At 40.7% G+C, this 22,337-nt stretch overlaps 1 protein-coding gene across 2 annotated transcripts; it reads left to right on the top strand.

The window, feature by feature from the left end:
• Positions 1 to 29: 29 nt before the first annotated feature.
• ctsa (cathepsin A) lies at positions 30 to 22,269 on the top strand. Of its 2 annotated transcripts, none has more exons than XM_061874452.1 (14): positions 30 to 141; positions 11,115 to 11,278; positions 11,352 to 11,463; positions 11,536 to 11,586; positions 11,653 to 11,739; positions 11,812 to 11,967; positions 16,336 to 16,512; positions 16,599 to 16,690; positions 21,212 to 21,290; positions 21,373 to 21,521; positions 21,604 to 21,679; positions 21,751 to 21,840; positions 21,897 to 21,998; positions 22,070 to 22,269. In XM_061874452.1, the coding sequence occupies exons 2-14, from the start codon at positions 11,115 to 11,117 to the stop codon at positions 22,151 to 22,153; spliced, it is 1,419 nt and encodes a 472-aa protein (XP_061730436.1). In that variant the 5' UTR covers positions 30 to 141; the 3' UTR covers positions 22,154 to 22,269. The 2 variants fall into 2 exon arrangements, with proteins under 2 accessions (XP_061730436.1, XP_061730435.1); XM_061874451.1 differs by lacking the exon at positions 30 to 141 and adding an exon at positions 10,111 to 10,581.
• Positions 22,270 to 22,337: the final 68 nt, after the last annotated feature.

Below are 22,337 nucleotides of genomic sequence, written 5' to 3'. Positions count from 1 at the left end.
AACGACAAGGAGTAAATGAAAGCCGCTGAAAGTTTCCCAACCAAGTCATGTGACCCCGTCACGTGACAAAGCATTTTCAGTAGCTCCGGAAGCTCTGGTGCGAGTTTCCCCACGCCAGCGAGACGTCCACGCAAAGAGAAGGTGAGCGGGTACTTGACACCAAACAAAGTAACTCGATATATTTACCTCTTTTTGTTGTGTCATTTTGGCAGGACGCGCGCTGTCGTTAGTGATTAGCTTGTGGTACTCGCTAGCCACGCATTACGTCACTTGATTGTTAAAAATAAACATATCTCCTTGATGTATTTTCTATACTACTGTGATGTATGAAATACTTTAAATGGCTGCCCTAAGTAAGCTGTTAACGATTATAATTCACGCTTCCTTTAAAAAAAAAAAACGTTTAAAAGTTGTCATTGGAGAAAAATGTTTGATAATGACAACCTTTTTTGGAGGTTATTTTTCCTCTTTCAACTTCTGTGCTTAACAATGTGGTTGCTTTTACATAAAATGCTATCGTTTTGTAAGACATTTTACCTGAACGCCACATGAGTTAAGTGGCCGCCTGCTGGTCATTGAGTGATACTGCAACGCTGCGTTGCCAGATGTTAAATGACAAATTATCGCATCAGAAGCTTACAATCACAGTATCTTATTTTGAAGAAAATTATCATACATGCAACTGTAAAACTTTGCCTCAGCGGTGTGTCTGGAAATGAATAGGAAAAAGGAGAGCTTTTTAATACAACCTTTTTCTCCAGGTTTATTACTGTGATACCTAATGCTTTACAAAGTTGACATAACATTTTGTTCATTTCCTGCATCCGGAAGGCGTTTTATCAATCAATCAATCAATGATTATTTATATAGCCCAAATCACTAGTGTCTCAAAGGCCTATACAAACCACAACACAAACCACAACAACATCCTCGTTAGAGCCCACATAAGGGCAAGGAAAACTCACACCCAGTGTGACAATGATGACTATGAGAAACCTTGGAGGGGACCGCATGCGGTTCTAACATGATACTGTGAAAGTTCAATCCATAGTGGATCCAACACAACCGTGAGAGTCCAGTCCAGAGTGGATCCAACAAAGCAGAGAGAGTCCCGTCCACAGTGAAGCCAGCAGGAAACCACCACAAGCGGAGGCGGATCAGCAGCACAGGGATGTCCCCAACCGATACACAAGCGAGCGGTCCATCCTGGGTCACGGCTCTGTACGAGCGGTCCATCCTGGGTCCCGACTCAGGACAGCCAGCACCTCATTCATGGCCACCGGACCGGAACCCCTCCAGTGGGACAGAGGAGAAAAAGAAAAGAAACGGCAGATCAACTGGTCTAAAAAGGAGGTCTATTTAAAGGCTAGAGCAGGGGTGTCAAACTCAAATACAGAGTGGGCCAAAATTTTAAACGGAACAAAGCCGCGGGCCAAGGTTGAACAAATTAACCTTTTAATAGGGACCCAAACAAGTTTTGCATTAAATATTGAAAAAGCAAGGCTTATATAACTTTAGTGACATGCAAAATCCAGTTTTAAATAATATTAATAATTTAAAAAATATCAATGGCCTATCAAAAAATAATTTAAATAAAAATGCTATGCCTTTTTTTCTATTCACAATCTTCTGAGGTAAATATCCAATTTTTTCCACAGGCTAATAATACATTTGAAAATAAAATAACAATATTGAATGAACCAAACATTCGAGCAGTGGTTTGTTTTGTGGTTTGTGCAGCCCTTTGAGACACTAGTGATTCAGAGCTATATAAGTAAACATTGATTGATTGATTGAAGCCTTGAAGTAGCAAGAGAAAATGCATGAATAAAACGTTAATTATTGGTCAGTTTGCTGGAAGTTTCCCAAAAGAGTTAGTGCTGCAAGGAATTCTGGTTATTTGTTCTGTTTTGTTACGGTGCGGATGTTCACCTGGAATGTGTTTGTCATTCTTGTTTGGTGTGGGTTCACAGTGTGGCGCATAATTGTAACAGTGCTAAAGTTGTTTATACGGGCACCCTTAGTGTGACCTGTATGGCTGTTGACCAAGTATGCGTTGCATTCACTTGCATGTGTGTGTGTGTGTGTGTGTAAAAGCCACAAATATTATGTGACACGCTGTTTGTATGGAGGAAAAGCGGACGTGACGACAGGTTGTAGAGAACGCTAAAGGCAGTGCCTTAAATGCACGCCCCCAATATAGCTGTCCAGGTGGAAATCGGTAGAAATTCGGGAGAATGGTTGCCCCGGGAGATTTTTGGGAGGGGCACTGAACTTCGGTAGTCTACCGGGAAACTTAGGAGGGTTGGTAAGTATGAGTATTAGTGGTGAATGCGGTGTTACAGCGGCACCGACGCTGTATAACACCGGCGGGCCAGCTCTAATGCTAAATTGGTATTGCCTCAAGGGCCAAATTAAATTACACGGCGGGCCAGAGTTTGACACCCATGGGCTAGAGTATACAAATGAGTTTTAAGGTGAGACTTAAATGCTTCTACTTAGTAAATGAAGTATCAATAAACAAATGTCTATCTCACGACTCCGAAAGGGACGAGGGGTAGAAAATGCATGAATGGATAAAAAAATGTATTTTAAAAAATGGAGTAAAAGTGTAACAAAAATAAAGATGTCATTAAAGTAAAGTTGGACTACTTTAAGAAATAGGTTAACAGGAATAAGTGGAGCCATTTAGGACAAGTAAATCAAAGAAAATTAAAAAAACTATGGACATTCTTGAGTATCATTTTGGCTTAAATAAAAGTATTTTTTTGGATACAAAGTATGTAATGGTTTATTGCGAATGATCAATGAATGACATGATTGCTTAAAATTGTGAAATTTGGCACTGTCGTCATGATCTGTTGATTTAGTGGACTTATTGTTGATTTTTAATGACTTCAAGCTGGTCTTTGGGAATTTTGTCATTTCATCTCCTTCCTCCAGTCCTCTTTAATTTGATGCAGATTTTGCAGTGGACGCTTAAGGTGTGTTCAATTTTCTACTGTTTCTTTATTTTTCTTATTTATCTTTTATTTTGCATTTTCTTTGCAATGTCAGCGTTTCCTTTTGTCAGACGGTCATATAAAAGTGTGCAGTATAGCTTATAATGCCGGATGTGGGATAAGGTGGGTAGTAACATTTAATGAAGTCACTTTTTAGATCGATTGTACTTGTCATAGTCTTACTGTGACATACTTTTCCGTTTTACGTCACTATTTTTGTAAAACACAATTTTTACTTCATTACATTGAGTTTGCATTTGATTGCTGCATTTATTTATATCATTGTATTTAACTATAATCTATTGATTTCTGCTTGCAAAGGTGTATTCATATGGCTCGTTAAGGACTTCTGTCACATGACTGTGTAAACAAGCCAACTAAGTACGGTGACCTTTGACTCCATTTCTCCAATCAAACAGAGCCTGGAAGTCACATGACCACACTCAAAGTACGCACTGTAAAAAGTGACATGACGTCATATCTCTTCAATGTTTACTTACAAACTGGAAAAAATAACATATCATCTGTGTCAGCAGAAATTGTCACATTTCAGGCTACAAGAGTTCCACTTCCAACTAACTGATGTGCTAATAATTTTCTGGCCTTATAGCCATGTTCAAAGAACTGGGATCTTGAGCGGAGCATTTTTTTCAGTGGCACGGTCTGTTGTAACAACATTCAGTTCTGCCTGTAGAGCAGGGGTGTCAAACTCAAATACAGAGTGGGCCAAAATTTAAAACTGAACAAAGCCGGGGGCCAAAGTTTAACAAATTAACCTTTAATAGGGACCCAAACAAGTTTTGCATTGAATATTAAACAAGCAAGGCTTATATAACTTTATAGTCACATGCAAAATCGAGTTTCAATTTATAATAATTATTGAAAAAATATCAATGGCTTATCAAATAAAATTTAAATAAAAATTGGAGCGGGGTTTGGTGGTAGCGGGGGTGTATATTGTAGCGTCCCGGAAGAGTTAGTGCTGCAAGGGGTCCTGGGTATTTCTTCTGTTGAGTTTATGTTGTGCTACAGTGTGGATGTTCTCCCGAAATGTGTTTGTCATTCTTGTTTGGTGTGGGTTCACAGTGTGCCGCATATTTGTAAAAGTGTTAAAGTTGTTTATATGACCACTCTCAGTGGGACCCTTATGGCTGTTGATCAAGTATGCCTTGCATTCACTTGTGTGTGTTAAAGCCGCATGTATTATGTGACTGGGCCGGCATGTTGTTTATATGGCTGAAAAGCGGACGTGACGACAGGCTGTAGAGGACGCTAAAGGCAGTGCCTTCAAGGCAAGCCCCCAATATTGTTGTCCGGGTGGAAATCGGGAGAAATTCGGAAGATTGGTTGCCCCGGGAGATTTTCGGGGGGGCACTTAACTTTGGGAGTCTCCCGGGAAAATCATGAGGGTTGGCAAGTACGAGTATCAGCGGTGAATGCAGTGTTACAGAGACATCGCCCCTGTATAACACCGGCGGGCCAGCTCTAATCTTAATTTGATATTACCTCAAGGGCCAAATGAAATCACACGGCGGGCCAAATTTGGCCAACGGGCCAGAGTTTGACACCCATGCTGTAGAGAGAACATTTCCTTGTAAACATCTGGGTTTTGAGAGACAGCATAAGAGTTGTCTGGTGAGGATATGCGTTGTCTGCTTAGTCAATTCATTCTTCCTGAGTCTTTTCTGCTAACTTGTATAAGAGATTATCTCCCCGCTAATGTGCATCTTCAGCGTCTCCGAGAGCACAGAGGTCGACACTCTGGGGTCTTGAGTACAGTATAAAGAAATCTATTTGACTCGAAATAAAATCAACAAAGTCCTTATTTCAAAGTAGTCATGTATTAAGACGACAAATCGCAAGTGTGGTTCTTAAGTTTTTAAAGCTTATATCCATTAAAATTGGTGCATGATTCGATATAACAATTGTATCGTATTTACATGTAGGTATGGATGAAAGTAATTTTTCATCAACTAAAAAGTAATCAATACGGGTAAAGGTCTGATGGGTGTGAGAAAAGAATGACCATTGCCTTTTAATAGGATTCATAAAGCGCTACACATCTGAGACTTAGACAAACATTATTGATCCACAAGGGAAATTGTTTCACACAGTAGCTCAGTTACAAAAGATAAAGAGTGAGACAGAACATTTCTCAAAAAAAGACTTACCTTAGCCAATCTTCATGGTTTTGGGTGATGAGTGATCAAGCTGGGGGTAAAGCCAACAGTTAAAGTCTCCTCCTACTGTTCAGTAGTACATTGATAAATCAGGAAAATTCAGAAAAATATGTCATCATAGTTGGGAGCGTAAACATTTACAAGGGCTACTGGGGTGTTTGAAATCTGACCAGTGACGATGACATACCCTCCATTGGGGTCAGAAATGTTGTTTGAGAGTATAAAAAGAACTGATTATGGAGCAGAATAGCGGCACCCCTTGTTTTACCCAAAAATGAAGAATGAAAGATCTGTCCTTCCCATCCTCTTCAGCAGGTTTAAAATGAGTCTCCTGCAGAAAGATGACATGAGCGCTCACATGCGAAGATGGTGTGGCACCTTACTTCACTTTATATGATTATTATGGAGCCAGAACACTGCCAGTAAGATTTTGGTATCGGGGGGAAAAAAATTGACATTGTACCATAACTTATATTGGTAAAAAATAAATACAAACAAAATAATACTATATTTGGAGGATGTTTTTAATGCCAATTGGCCCTAGTGTGTGAATGTCAGTGTGAATGTTGTCTATCTGTGTTGGCCCAGCGATGAGGTGGTGACTTGTCCAGGGTGTACGCCGCCTTCCGCCCGAATGCAGCTGAGATAGGCTCCAGCGACCCCCCCACCTCCCCAAAAGGGACAAGTCGTACAAAATGGATGGAATTTTCATATTTTAGTAAAAAAATGTGTATTTTTTTGTCATTTTTTTTTTGTATTTCAAAGGTTTTATGATTGCTTCTCTTTTTTACGATTTGTTTCTTTTTTGTTTTGGTTTCGCTTTATTTTATTTACGGTATTCAAAAAATGGCAGTGTTTTACAATGAGCTACGGGCTTTTAACAAGATTACCAGGAAGCAGTTTTACTGGACTGTAAAAACACAGTAGAAGATGAAAGAAGGACTGATGGAGTCTAAATCAAGTGTAAAAGTTGCGATATATTTGTGTTAACTGAGCCATACTTTGAGGATGTAGTATAAGCGGTACAGAAATTGATTTGTGTTCTTGAATTATCCATGTTTGTCGCAATATAGCTGTGATACTTGGGGAAATTCTGTTTAGAACAATACTTTTTTACATTTCCATGTGGAGAGAGAAAAGAGTGACTTTTAAAATGTAAATGTAGCTGTATTTATTCATTTAAAACATTTAACACCAGACATGTAAAGCGTGGTGTGACATGAGTAACCAATTTGTATTAAAATACAAGAGTTTGACGGTCGTAATGATGAACGACCTGCAGCGGTTCTTCCTCTTGTTCCCCTGGGAGGTAGTGGATCATATCCAGGCTTTTTGATTGATTGATTGAAACTTTTATTAGTATATTGCACAGTACAGTACATATTCCGTACAATTGACCACTAAATGGTAAAACCCGAGTAAGTTTTTCAACTTGTTTAAGTTGGGGTCCAGGTTAATCAATTCATTGTGGCTGTGGAGACAACTTCATGCATGCAACTTTTTTCAACGTTTGAAAGTAAAACCTTACATCTGATCTGTCTTTTTCTTTCAATGTTCAGTTCAGTTTCAGTTTATTTCGAACATGCATACGATACAATGTAATGTATTTCCTATTTGCAGTTGTTTCATTACTGCACGTCCGAAATGGAGTAGGAAGAAGCAGAGCTTATTTAATCCTACCTTTTTTCATATCATAGCAATTTTATTGTATGTCCTTCTTCTCTGTAACGGAACAGTGAATAAAGAAATGATAAATAAATAATATACCATAAGTAAAGAAATACATCAATAATCATTATCTAAAAAAGAAAAAGGTTTAAGATGTTCATCATAATTGTTCTTTGTACTTTGCGAACAATCATCATGCTGGTGCTTTGTTTAATCTGTTCCATAATTTAATTCCACATACGGATATGCTAAATTTTAAGTGTTGTACGAGCATACAAATGTTTCAAATGAGATATTCCTCTAAACTTACATTTCTCCCCTTTTGTTGAGAATAATTGTTGTACATTCTTGAGTAGCAGGTTATAGTTTGCTTTGTACATAATTTTAGCTGTTTGCAAATGCACTAATTCATTGAATTTCAATATTTGTGAATAAACAAATAAAGGGTTTGTATGTTCTCTATATCCAAAATTATGTATTATTCGAATTGATCTTTTTTGTATCGCCGTTAATGAATGAAGCGCCCATTTGTGGTTGTTTCGCCATATTTCTACAGAATAACTCCGATATGGTATATTAGTGAGCAGTAGAGAATATGATGTGATATTTGGCGAGAACATATTTTGCTTTATTCATTATTGATGTTTCTTGATACTTTATGTATTTTTTACATGAGGTTTCTAGTTCATTTTATCATCTATTATTTACATCTAAATAGGTGGACTCATGTCTTATCCATCCATTTTCTACCGCTTATTCCCTTTCGGGGTCGCGGGGGGCGCTGGCGCCTATCTCAGCTACAATCGGGCGGAAGGCGGGGTACACCCTGGACAAGTCGCCAACTCATTGCAGGGCCAACACAGATAGACAGACAACATTCACACTCACAGTCACACACTAGGGCCAATTTAGTATTGCCAATCAACCTATCCCCAGGTGCATGTCTTTGGAAGTGGGAGGAAGCCGGAGTACCCGGAGGGAACCCACGCATTCACGGGGAGAACATGCAAACTCCACACAGAAAGATCCCGAGCCTGGATTTGAACCCAGGACTGCAGGACCTTCGTATTGTGAGGCAGACGCACTAACCCCTCTGCCACCGTGAAGCCCAGACTCATGTCTTATAATAAGTATTATTCTGACTTGTATGAACAATGTTATGAAATTACAGCTATTTACTTTGTATTATTTGCCTTAATTGCAAATAATACAAAGTAGGGGAATGCAATGCAGATATCCTAAAGGATATTCCACATAATATTTACATGTACATTCGAATGTACAACGTATTTTTAAAACATCAACTGCTATAATGTAGAGCTGAGAATTATTTAAAATTATAATTAAACCCTTGTGTGGTGGCCGGGTCTGTGGGACCTGTTATCATTTTTTATTGAAAGAAAAATGATACAATTATTCAATTTTTCAAACTGAGACTCACTGACTTTGGCTCATTTTCTATGAAGAACATACATCAGAATACATATTTAATGACCATAGACCATACCCCCCCCCACACACATTTCTATTACATATAACATGTCCGGGTCCACTGGACCCGGGGCTAATAAAAGTGTGGAAATTGATGTTCTGTGTAACTCCCCCCTCCCCCCACTCACTCACTCACTCACTCACTCACTCACTCACTCACTCACTCACTCACATAGCAGGCCTAGACAGGAGGAGGACAGAGTGTAGGTACACAGAACATCAGAGGGTCAAATGTGCGAGAAAATGAGAGCATACAGTGTTGACAAACAATGTGGCAACCTTGTGTGGGAACCGCAGGTGCAGAAACACAAAAGAAGAATCCCTGTGGGATGCAGAAACTGGCAGAGAAATTTTCTGTGCAACGTTCATATTGTTGTTACTCAGCCAGCGTTTCTGGGTCTGACGGACCCGTTTTATTTTGTGGCTTTTAATACCTCACAATCCAACACTTTTATGTTGAAATACTGAACAGATGTTTATTGTATAATGTAGCCTGGAAGAGTTAGGGATGCATGGGATTCTGGGTATTTGTTCTGTTTTGTTTGTTGTTACAGTGCGGATTTTGTCCCGAAATGTGTTCGTCATTCTTGTTTGGTGTGGGTTCACAGTGTGGCGCATATTAGTAAGAGTGTTAACGTTGTTTAAACGGGAACCCTCAGTGTGACGTGTATGGCTGTTGAACAAGTATGCCTTACAGTCACGTGTCTGCAGTAACCACAATCAGCATGTGACTGGGCTGGCAAGCTGTTAGTACAGGTTGAAGGGGGCGCTAAAGGTTCCGCTATCATAGCATGCCCTTATTATTGTTGTCAGGGTGAAAAACCTGCAGACATTCGCGAGAATAGATGCTCTGAAATTCGACAGTCTCCTGTAAAAATTAGGAGGGTTGGCAAGTGTGATGCTGTCAAGCGGCATTCATATAAATCTCGCGGGCTGCACTAACGTTACATTTTCATATTAAGGTGCGGGCCACGTGTCTGAGACCCCTGGTTTATACATAGCACAAAGCAAAAAAGAAAACTTTGTATGCAGTGTTATTTCATTTTAAATTTCAAATGAGTTTTGTGGCTCCCATTGTTTTCTTTTTTTGATGGACATTATTACACCATTTATTCAGAAAGTATAAATAACGACAAATAAAGATAGAATACTATTAACCGCAACATGTAAGTGTAAAAAACCCCAACAACATTATGATTTGAACAACAAGAATGTGCTTGTTCTATTTTTAAACAACAACAAAAAAAACTATCTGAAGTTGTCTTTGTTTTTAAGTTATCGTGCCGTGATTTTACCAGTCCGGCCCACTTGGGAATAAATATTTCTCCATGTGGCCCCCCATCTAAAATTAATTTGATACCCCTGAGCTAGACACTTCCCCTTTGCTCTTGATGGGTCTTTATTAGGGCCTTGCATGGCACCTCCTGCCCTTCAGTGTGTGAATGTGGAAAAAGTGACAAAGTGCTTTGCGTACCGTCAAGGTAGAAATACGCTATATCTATACTAAGTATAACCCATTTACCATATTAACAGTTACATTAAAACATATTTAAGATAATATCTGAGTAGTACCGTGTGATGTTGCTGTTTGTAATTCAACATGAAAGACAAATAAGATGTCCCCCTCTGTGGGACATCTGGACTTCCTAGAATCTGGTGTAGAATCTGGTTCCGGACTTCAAATAAATTCACTCGTACAATGAGCAGCCTTGGAGTTTCGCCATATTTAGGCCTAGAGCAAGCATGATCCAACATGGGCGTGTCGTTGAACTTCACCACATCCTGCAAGAACTGAGCGGTGAACTCAGTCGGACGGGGGCCCTCACAGCCCAACACTTGGATATTATTTCACCTCAAGCAGCCCTCCATCGCGTATTTTAGGGAGGAGATCCACGGTTGCAGTTACAGTAGCTTGTTGACGCAAGCACAGAGATGGGTTAGCTTGTTTGCATTAGCATTAGCAGTGAGTTCTAGGCGAGCGATGGCGATAAATTGCTCTCGAATAGTTCCATTCCAATTTCTTCTGACAATTGATTTAGGATTGTCGAGGATGTCTGTTCGCACTTCGTCCATCTTCCGACTTATGCTCTTAATAAGGACCGAGTCGACGATCGACTCCTCTATGATATCTGGATCCGGCACGCACAAGGCTTGAAGCGGCCTGGCTTATTGGATTTCCCACGGCCAGACATTGCAGAATTCATAGGTGTGATGGCCGAAAAAGAGGCTTCACATGACTGGTTCGTAAAAGTATTGTAAAGTTGACGGCTAGAGTTGGCAAAAGTGCCAATAAAAGAAAAAAAGGTCACATTTCTACAGAGCCCCTGCTAAGCACGCCCTCCCGTGTCCATGTTCCATACTGTTTTTACCTTTTAATGAACTAACTGCACAACTGGGGATAAAAAGCTGTCACTGGCACAACAATGCCCCTCCCCTGGCTATAAAAAGGGCATGCAGGAGAATGCGCAACATCATGGATGTATTGAAGGGGTCAACTTATCCTGCACAATGAGATTTTTGGAATTATCGATCGCACACAGAGTGAAATTAAATGATAAATATCGTCTGTCCAGCAACATAGCTGCAATCTGTGCTCTTTACTCAATCAATAATTATAGATTTATGTGATTTAGAGCTGTTTAGAATGGTCTATGAGAGGTTAAAACTATGATTGATTTAAAAAGTTGTTCGTAGGATGCTGTGTAATTGTACAAGCCCATCAAACATGCTAAATATTTCCTGTCCAATGATGTCAGTTCCTATGTGCTTGTAGATGCTGCCACTGTTGTCGGGCTACATCCTGTTCTGGCTGGTAAGCGTCGAGGCGGCGCCGGCGGACCACGAAGTGGTCATGCTGCCCGGCCTGCACAAACAGCCCAGCTTTAAACATTACTCGGGTTACCTGAGCGTGCCGGACGGGAAGTACCTGCACTATTGGTCAGAACCAGAATCGCCATGTCCACTGTGTCTGTGTCCCTCTTTGCTCATTTACTCTCTCAATCGTTCGCAGGTTTGTGGAGTCCCAGAATGTGCCCTCATCCGACCCGGTGGTGTTGTGGTTGAACGGCGGACCCGGGTGCAGCTCTCTGGATGGACTACTGACCGAACATGGACCCTTTCTGGTACACTGCCGCCCCGCGTTTTCTTTCCAGTCTTCCGTCACCAAACGTGCTCAATTTTGACCTGTGCTTCAGATTCAGGATGATGGTGCTACGCTGCTGGAGAACCCGTACTCTTGGAACAAGGTGAATGGTTTGCACTCCCTGAGCTGTCTTGTGACCCGTCACGTGACCTGTCCCCTTTTTGAGCAGGTGGCAAACATGTTGTACCTGGAGTCTCCAGTAGGGGTGGGCTTCTCGTACTCCGACGACAAGAGATACGTTACCAACGACACGGAGGTCCGTAGCACGCCCGGCCATCTTAGCTGTTGATTGTTCTCCTCAAAATTAAACAAAAATTCCTCCTCACAGGTTTCCATGGTCAACTACTTGGCTCTGAAGGAGTTTTTTCGTCTCTTCCCCGAGTTGAGTAAGAACGAGCTTTTCCTGACCGGAGAAAGCTACGCAGGAATCTACCTTCCCACGCTGGCTGAGAGAGTGATGGAGGACGACAGCCTCAACCTGAAGGTTCTGCTTTATGGCCTTACTTTCTTACCTTGTTTACCGTTACATCCCTTGTCCATTAACAAGTAAAAAGTCAAGGGCGGTCACGGCATGTTCTTGCCTCAGATGTTGGTCAATTTTTTTAGGGCAATAATGGCAAATGACCAGGGCAGTCGCGGCAGTTGCCGTGGTTAAATTCGAGCCGTGTGTGTGTGTTGTGTGTGTGTGTGTGTGTGTGTGTGTGTGTGTGTGTGTGTGTGTGTGTGTGTGTGTGTGTGCGTGCGTGCGTGCGTATATGTATGTATGTAGGGCTGCAACTAACGATTAATTTGATAATCGATTAATCTGTTGATTATTTCTTCGATTAATCGATTAATAATCGGATAAAAGAGACTAAATACATTTCTATCCTTTCCAATACTTTATTTAAAAAAACAGAATACTGGCACCATGTCCTTTCGACTTGCCAAATAAAACATGGCAAGCAAAAATTTTGCTTAAGGGAATTTCAAACCTGGCTATTACCTGGCGGTATAGCTCGGTTGGTAGAGTGGCCGTGTCAGCAACTTGAGTGTTGCAGGTTCGATTCCCGCTTTCGCCATCCTAGTCACTGCCGTTGTGTCCTTGGGCAAGACACTTCACCCACCTGCTCCCAGTGCCACCCACACTGGTTTAAATGTAACTTAGATATTGGGTTTCACTATGTAAAGCGCTTTGAGTCACTAGAGAAAAGCGCTATATAAATATAATTCAATTCAATTCAATTATTACCTATTCCAACCATTCTGCAATGTTGGATGCTGAATGTCTTTCCTCTAGTGGCATGGATGTAAGGCAGATTGACTTCATGTTCCATTGGTCTCCAATGTAACGGCATGTATTGCCAAGGTAGGATACATTTGTCCACACATCAGTAGTGAGAGCAATTTTGCTCTGGGTGGCTTTCATGTCAGTCTGCACAGCATGGAGTGTCTGCTCGTACTTCCTCTCAATCAGTTTGGTAAACTGGTTCTTCGAGGGAAGAGTGTAACCAGGGTTGAGGACGTGACTCATTTGTCTAAAACCTTCATCCTCCACCATTGATAGTCGCCTCATGTCAGTTACCAATATATTCAGGATAGCATCAATTAGTGCAGCCGCTTGCCGTGGTGTGCAGACCTTCCTTTGCACCATGTTTCTAATGCTGGCTTGTTTGTTTCTGAAATGAGAGAAACCATATAATGAACGTACATAGTAGCATCATTTACATGTAACTCAATACATACCCAGTTGATTTAATTAATAAATTCTGACATAAAAGACAAATACACCACCACATTAAAAAACAGCTAAATTAAATCAATGGACATTGGAGTTGCAGAATACACCAATAATAACACAGACATGTAACTCATCAGATCAGAACTGGACCAGATATTGTACACGTTTCTGTTCTGAATAATAAAGGATTCACTTTAGGCTACCTCTGAATAATAGCATGAAATATTCCAGCACCTTCATAACGTCTAGTTATACTAAAGTGTCACTCAAGTCTAAATATATTTGTATACCTTTTATATTTCTGTCCATTACGTTTATTTCGAAATTGGTAAACGTGCGTTTTCTCTCTCAAAACGAAGTCAAATGTGCTGGTAGACACATTATCAGCCCCGCGTTGCAACAAAGGGATAACGTTAACGTTACTCACAAAAAAGCTGAACTTATGAATGCCTGTTTCCACTCATAACAACAAAAAAAAATGAAGACAACACACTATCCAAAAAGTTCCTAACACTCTGAAAGTTTATACACAAAAGTTGCTTCTGCGTTTCCTTAAAAAAAAAATTTCCTCGTTAACAAAAGATGAAAAAAACACAAAGACGGACACAACGGATCAATACACTCGGACTATGGACTTAAAAAAGTTACGTACCGTGAGTTCTTCCCCTTCATCCATGGCTCCTCTTCAGGTGGTGCCGAAGCAATGTTTTCCTTCCATGCCACGCGACGTCCATGCTGCACGTTTTGCCGGAAACTGTCTTCTTTGAAGTCTTTAAAGTAAAGTGTTCCGACACTTTGGATGACTTAGGTTGTACGCTTTTTTCCATTAAATCTATAACCTCAAGATGTTTCCCGCTACCATTTTTCGAATGTTTCCAGGCAAAGTAGACGGCGTGGTCACGTGAGCTGCACATGACACATCATTGGCTGGCTCACTGCCACGACATGAAACGTAGCCTCAGCGCCGCCCTGGCGCTGTTTTTTTACTGTTTTTTTACTGTTTTTGTACTTCTTTTGATTATTGTTCCTTAGCTGTTTGTAAATGTTGCAGTTTATAAATAAAAGTTAAGGAAAAAAAAAAAAGCCTCAGCACATGCGCATTGCATATATCCAACAAATCGATGACTAAATTAATCGCCAACTATTTTTATAATCGATTTAATCGATTAGTTGTTGCAGCCCTATATGTATGTATGTATAATTTTGATCGACGGTATATCGATCTACAAATTATTTCCGATGAACGATATTATTGACATTTCTTTGAGACCAAATTAACCACTGAAGTAATGACAATACATAATAATAATGTAATTATACCCTTTTAAATGCATTAACTTGTATTCCTCATATTTTAAACATTTTAATTGATTGTAAATATTTACATCTCAAGTTAAATAAAACAAACAAATAATAAACTAAGTATACTCTGTTTGTAAGCAAAATTTTGCACTTATGGTAAAATCACAACCAAAAGCAATAAAATAGTTTGTCTTTGTTAAGGAGGATATTATGGACCTTCAAATATAAATAACCAAAACAATAATCCAAATGGCTCAATAAAGTAACCAAAAATGATCACGGTTATCATTATTACCGGGGTATTTCTTAATTTACTCAAAAAGTACTTATAAACACACCAAAATATTTTGACCAAGTTGTAATTAAAAAAAATAAATAAATAAATAACCACACTATACTTTATTGGCAGAGAAAACCTAAAATATTAGTCTGGCTTCATAAGAGCCATATCATTTTTATTTGTGTGTTTAAATGTTTATCTTCTTCCATTTTAAATTGTAAAGTGTGATCATTTGTTTTACTTCCTGTTTATGTGACATCACGCAAGTTGACTTCCTGTTGAAAAGACGTTTCAACTCAAAACTGTCAAGTTTATTGATAACTTTGTGCAAAATCAGCACAAAACATGTTCAATGTGAATACTATAGCTCACTTGTTTAAACCGCAATGGGTACAAGTTTAGATTGGGGAATTATGTTTCATAATGGGAAAAGACCTTTTAATGTCTGTCGTTACATGTTAGCATTTAAGCTAGCGCCAATCCGTTCTTCCGTATCAAAGTGCGGTCATAAATGAAGTTTTTTTGACCCTTTTAATTTAATACGGTAATACTCGCCGTCAGGTGTTTTACAGCGGTTTTCATTACTACCATTTATTTGTAGTTCAAATGCCCACAGCCGAACAAGCACATAAAAAAAACACAAAAGACAAACTTTGATATGAGCTTAAGAGCTGCATGAAACCAGACAAAGAGCCGTGGTTTGGTCAGACCTGTACTATGTTATGTTAACGGGCCAGCAGCATCGCTTCACCGCACAAACAGTTTAAAGACACTTAATGAAGAACACATCCTTCTTTTCATTCCGCTACAGCACAGACGCGCCCAGCAGCTGAAAGCGATTATAAGCGTGAATGCTCTTGAAGCATGCACATGGAAATTTATCGCCGCTGGAAAACTTACCCACTTAATTTAAATTTTTATCGGTTAATTGACTTACCAAATATCGGCCCAGGGATAATTAACTGGCTGTCCAGCTTTGCAAATTAACATGCTGCAGGACTGCTTGTATCTTGCATTATATCACACATTTTAGATGCAAGCTCATATAATCAGATACTTACGTTTTTTTTTTTGCTGATATCGGACCGATTTCAATATCAGATCGGGATACTCTTGAGTGCCAAAACAGGTAGTGAGTGTGCCATACACTCACTTAGGCGTGCTTTTCCCATCACTGGTCCTCACTCATGGTGGTGCTGGAGGCAAAAAGTTTGTGTATCCCGGATCTAGTCCAAGAGGGTCAAACACTTTCCATGATACTCTTTGATATGTACATTTTATTTCACTAAACACGCCAGAATCATTCCATCCATGTATACATTTTCTACCGCTTGTCCCTTTTTGGGATTGCGGGGGGTGCTGAAGCATATCTCTGCTGCACTCGGGCGGAAGGCGGGATACACCCTGGACAAGTCTCCACCTCATCGCAGGGCCAACACAGCAAAACAGACAACATTCACACTCACATTCACACACTAGGGCCAATTTAGTGTTGCCAATCAACCTATCCCCAGGTGCATTATTTTTTAAACTAAGTCACGTGCCTGCAGGGCATGGCGGTTGGGAACGGGATGTCGAGCTACGAGATGAACGACAACTCTCTTGTCTACTTTGCTTACTACCACGGCTTGCTGGGACGTAGCTTGTGGAGCCGGCTGCAGGCGTTCTGCTGCAGCGAGCAGAGGTGCAACTTCCACAACAACCAAGACGTCAACTGCTCTAACAGTGTGAGTGTCACAGTGTCTTTACTATTTTTTTTCCCTGCTGACTTCAAAGGTCCTTCAGGTGTTTGACGTTTGCTCCTCTTTCTTAGCTGGCAGAGGTTCAGGACATCATCTACAGTTCTGGACTCAACATGTACAACCTTTACGCCCCCTGCCCAGGTGGCGCCCCCCAGAGATTCAGGTGAGTTGATGCGGTTAAGTAGGTCGAGACCTCAGAAGCAAGCCTCTGTTTTTGGGTTGAACTTGTCACGACCATAGGCGCCGATCTACATTTCTGCCGGTGGGTGCTTGGTGTGTGTGTATTAAAAAAAAAAAAAAAAGGACATTCAGCGAAGTTAATATCCCATATGATTTGCGGCTTAATTATTTTGTAAAACGGACCAAACTTGCGGGCAGCACGGTGGTAAAGAGGTTTGTGCGCGTGCCTCACAATGCGAAGGTCCTGAGTTCAATCCCGGGCTCGGGATCTTTCTGTGTGGAGTTTGCATGTTCTCCCCGTGACTGGGTGGGTTCCCTCCGGGTACTCAGGATTCCTTCCACCTGCCACCTGGGGATAGGTTGATTGGCAACATTAGATTAGCCCTAGTGTGTGAAAGACAACATTCACACTGACAATCTGTGTTGGCCCTGTGATGAGTTGGCGACTTGTCCAGGGTGTACCCCGCCTTCCGCTCGAATGCAGTTGAGATAGGCTCCAGCACCCCCTGCGACCCCAAAAACGGACAAGCGGTAGTAAATGGATGGATGGATGGACCAAATTCGCCACAAAATTAACTACAACAAGATTGATTTTTCAAAAAATATTTTAAAGATTGAAAGTTACCATCAATCCCATGTGGGTGCTCTGCATTGTCTGTGGGTACTCGGGCCCCGAAGCACCCACGGCATCAGCGCCTATGGTCACGACAACAGAATTTTAGATACTTCTGATACAGTACTTATTCGATACGACAATCAAAAAAAGGAACCGTATGTATATATGTGTATATATATATATATATATATGTATGTATGTATGTATGTATATATATATATATATATATATATGTATGTATGTATGTATGTATGTATGTATGTATGTATGTATGTATGTATGTATGTATGTATGTATATATATATATATATATATATATATATATACTGTATATATATATATATATATATATATATATATATATATATATATATATATATATATATATATGTATATATATGTATATATATATATGTATGTATGTATATACTGTATATATATATAAATATATATATATACTGTATATATATATATATATATGTATATATGTATATACTGTGTATATATATATATATATATATATGTAGGTGTGGGAAAAATCACAAGACTACTTCATCTCTACAGAACTGTTTCATGAGGGGTTCCCTCAATCATCAGGAGATTTTAATGGAAGCATTCACATACAATGGTTTATATAGGGCACAGAGTGGGTGGGTACAGGCATGCGTAGGGTGTGGTGATTGGCTCATGTGTTACCTAGGAGGTGTTTCCGTCTGTGGCGGCATGTTGAAATGATTTCACTGCGCTTGTTGAGGGATGATAGATCTGGATGATATATAATAAACAGTTTCTCTTTTAAGCATAGGTTGCATCTTTTATTACCACTGTTGTAAGGTGTGCTGGATGCAAGAATTTGCCATGTTATTGAATATTCAACATTATTGTCTTTGAGGTTCTAAATGTGTTTGCTGAGTTCCGTAGAATTCCGCAAAGTCTGGTTTCTAAAGGAGGCGTTGTGATTATTCCATCTTGTTTTGAACGCTCCTTCGGTTAATCCTACGTACGTGTCGGATGTGTTAATGTCCTTGCGTATTACCTTTGCTTGGTAAACGACTGATGTCTGTAAGCACCCTCCGTTGAGAGGGCAATCAGGTTTCTTGCGACAGTTACATTCCTTATTGGTTTCAGAGTCGTTCAGTCTGGGGGTAGGCAGTCCTTTTGCAATTGCTTTGTTGTGGTTTGAAATGATTTGTTGTATGTTATTCATACAGCTGTAGCTCAATTTAATGTTGTTCTTGTTGAATATTTTATATATTCCGCTCCAAATTGACATTTGTTGAGCACTGTACGACGATCCGAAATGGAAAAGTTCAGCATCGACTACGCCACGAAGAACATTCCCATACCCGCGCAGAAGGACTACAAGCAAAGACTCATAGAAAAGACGGAACACTTCCTAAGAAGGATGCGGTGGAAAGCATACTTTTTCCTCCACCCTGAAACAAAAGGAACGCAAAAGGAAACTTACGGATTCAAATCTACCAAGAACCCACCCACAGTCAAGGAATTAAAGGACTTTGAGAACGACATGCTCAAAATGATACAATCAGTCAAATTTAAGCCAGCCCGCAACCCATTCCTCACCAAGCTGAAAAATGACACGGAGCGCATCAAGAAAGTAAGCAACCTCATCATAGCCGCCGATAAAACCACAAACTTCTACAGAATGGACATACCAGAACATAACTCTTGACTGGACAAAAACATCACCAAATCATACAAAAAAGCGCAACCCAACACTTTACAGAACATCCACCTGGAAAACAAGCGGATCGCAACCGAACTGGACATTGAGGACAGGGTGGACGCCACAGCCAACAAAGAAGCCTTCATCACATTGAAGGACCACAAACCCAACTTCGCAAATAACACAACATGCCGACTAATAAACCCAACTAAATCCGAAATAGGAAAAATCAGCAAAATAATCCTGGACAGAATCAACACAAAAATCAAGGACAAAACACCACTCAACCAATGTAGAAATACAGCAGCAGTAATTAAATGGTTTAACAACATCCAAGACAAACAACAACACAACTTTATCTCCTTCGACATCGAAGAATTTTACCCTTCCATCACGCAAGACCTACTGACCCAAGCACTAAACTTCGCCTCGGACTACGACTCAATCACAGGCAACGAAAGAAACATCATCATCCACGCAAAGAACTCCATACTCATCCACAACAGTACACCATGGCAAAAAAAGAACAATTCAACATTTGACGTTACTATGGGAGTTTTGACGGAGCAGAAACGTGCAAACTCGTTGGGAGTTTCCTCCTCTCCCAGGTTCTAGCCTCAACCTGAACCTTGGTATTTACCGTGATGACGGACTGGCAGTGTGCCGCGCCTCGCCAAGGAGCAGCGAGAACACCAAGAAGCGCATATGCCAAATCTTCAAAGAAAACGGCCTACGGATCACGATTGAAGCCAACAAGCAAACCGTCAACTTCCTCGACGTCACTTTCAACCTGAGAAATAACAGCTACCAACCATTCACGAAACCCAACACAACACTCCAATACGTGCACCATGACAGCAACCACCCACCCACCACCACGAAAAGAATACCTACCGGAATTAATAAAAGGCTATCAATGCTGTCATCTAGCGAAGCGGAATTCGACCAAGCAACCCTCCTGTACCAGAATGCACTTGATGAAAGCGGATACAACTTCACCCTCACCTATGAACCCACTCCAGGAAACCAACCAAAAAAGAGCAGAAAACGAAACAACATCATCTGGTACAATCCGCCATTCAGTAAAAACGTCTCAACCAACATCGGCCGCAAGTTCCTCACTCTGATCGACAAACACTACCCCAAAGGCAACACCCTAAGAAAAATATTCAACAAGAACAACATTAAATTGAGCTACAGCTGTATGAATAACATACAAGAAATCATTTCAAACCACAACAAAGCAATTGCAAAAGGACTGCCTACCCCCAGGCTAAACGACTCTGAAACCAATAAGGAATGTAACTGTCGCAAGAAACCTGATTGCCCTCTCAACGGAGGGTGCTTACAGACATCAGTCGTTTACCAAGCAAAGGTAATACGCAAGGACATTAACACATCCGCTACGTACGTAGGATTAACCGAAGGAGCGTTCAAAACAAGATGGAATAATCACAACGCCTCCTTTAGAAACCAGACTTTGCGGAATTCTACGGAACTCAGCAAACACATTTGGAACCTCAAAGACAATAATGTTGAATATTCAATAACATGGCAAATTCTTGCATCCAGCACACCTTACAACAGTGGTAATAAAAGATGCAACCTATGCTTAAAAGAGAAACTGTTTATTATATATCATCCAGATCTATCATCCCTCAACAAGTGCAGTGAAATCATTTCAACATGCCGCCACAGACGGAAACACCTCCTAGGTAACACATGAGCCAATCACCACACCCTACGCCTGCCTGTACCCACCCACACTGTGCCCTATATAAACCATTGTATGTGAATGCTTCCATTAAAATCTCCTGATGATTGAGGGAACCCCTCATGAAACAGTTCTGTAGAGATGAAGTAGTCTTGTGATTTTTCCCACACCTACATATTGCGCTCTACCACGGTATCGAGCACTATTCTCTGGATAATCCAATCAAGATATATATATATATATATATATATATATATATATATATATATATACCTAAATAAATGTTAAATATGTACATTTATGGAAATACTGGATATATTTTAAGACTGTAGCATTCTTCTTTGGGGGCTGACTTATTGATCACATACCGAGAATAGACAAAGTCTTATACCCACGATCCTGGGGGAAAAAGCAGGTATTGATGTATTTTTTGCACGTTGCTATCAATACTTTTGACAACCCCACCATTGCGCGTTTCTGTTCGCAGTGTTGAGCGAGGCCAGCTGGTCATCAGAGATCTCGGACACTTCTTTATCCATCATGAGTGGACTCAGCTGTGGAAGCAGGTCTGGACAACCCACCTGAGGACATGTGTACCTACGGCTCTCTCTCAATGTGTGTGTGTGTGTTTGTGTGTTCGCTTTTCAGAAGCTCCGAGGTCTGGCGTCGCTTCATCGATCCTTGCGGCTGGAGCCTCCCTGCACTAACTCCACCCCCGCGACGCACTTCCTGAATGACCCATACGTGCTAAGTGCCTTGCACATCAGCCCCAAGGCAGCGGCCTGGACTATCTGCAGGTACAACACACAGGAAGTTGTAGTGTTTATCACTTCCTATGAAAAAAACAACATAAAACCACTTATGACCTTTTTTTGATAGCTCTGAGGTGCATTTGAACTACGGTCATCTTTTCATGGACGTCAGGAAGCAGTACCTCAAACTACTGGCTGCTCTGGTCTGACAACTTCCTTCACGTCCACACTTCCTGTTGATTTTCAACTTAAAGGTCGGTGTTTGTTTGTGTAGAAGTACCGTGTCCTGGTGTATAATGGCGACGTGGACATGGCATGTAACTTCATGGGGGACGAGTGGTTCGTGGAGTCGTTGAACCAGCAGGTAAGGCGTTGTCCTCGAGTGACGTACACACTAATTGCTAAAACGGCGTCTCTCAGGTTGAGGTGAGTCGGCGTACGTGGCTTTACGAGGACCAAGGCGGACGACAGGTGGGAGGCTTTGTCAAAGAGTTTGACCACATAGCCTTCCTCACTGTGAAGGTAAATGCTCCGCGAGACGGTGTTGTGTTTGACCACTGAGTCGCTGACCTTTGGTCTCTTGTCGGCCTCAGGGTTCAGGTCACATGGTACCGACAGACAAACCGCTGGCGGCGTTCGCAGTCTTCTCCAGATTCATCAAGAGGCAACCGTTCTAACCTCAGTTGCCAATCTTCAAGCATTTGCTCTCCTGGTTACTATGGTAACAAGCACTGCACAGAGCTTTTTTTTATGTTGTTGCTGTTTATTTTTAAATAATAAACTATATACTTTACCCTTTTGCATCTCAATTTATTACAGTATATTCTACCCATCCATTTATCTACCGCTTGTCCCTTTGGG

Source organism: Nerophis ophidion, linkage group LG16, assembly GCF_033978795.1.
Source record: "Nerophis ophidion isolate RoL-2023_Sa linkage group LG16, RoL_Noph_v1.0, whole genome shotgun sequence".
In the NCBI taxonomy this organism is placed as follows: domain Eukaryota; kingdom Metazoa; phylum Chordata; class Actinopteri; order Syngnathiformes; family Syngnathidae; genus Nerophis; species Nerophis ophidion.
The sequence above is the reverse complement of the archived record's forward strand: the minus strand, read 5'-3'. Positions and strand labels throughout refer to the sequence as shown.

Excerpts from the sequence above, each read along its gene's own strand:
- ctsa (XM_061874452.1), top strand. The coding sequence starts at position 11,115 with ATGCTGCCACTGTTGTCGGGCTACATCCTGTTCTGGCTGGTAAGCGTC. Across the intron at positions 11,279-11,351 it reads GGGAAGTACCTGCACTATTG|GTTTGTGGAGTCCCAGAATG; the intron begins GTCAGAACCAGA and ends AATCGTTCGCAG. Across the intron at positions 21,999-22,069 it reads TAGCCTTCCTCACTGTGAAG|GGTTCAGGTCACATGGTACC; the intron begins GTAAATGCTCCG and ends TGTCGGCCTCAG.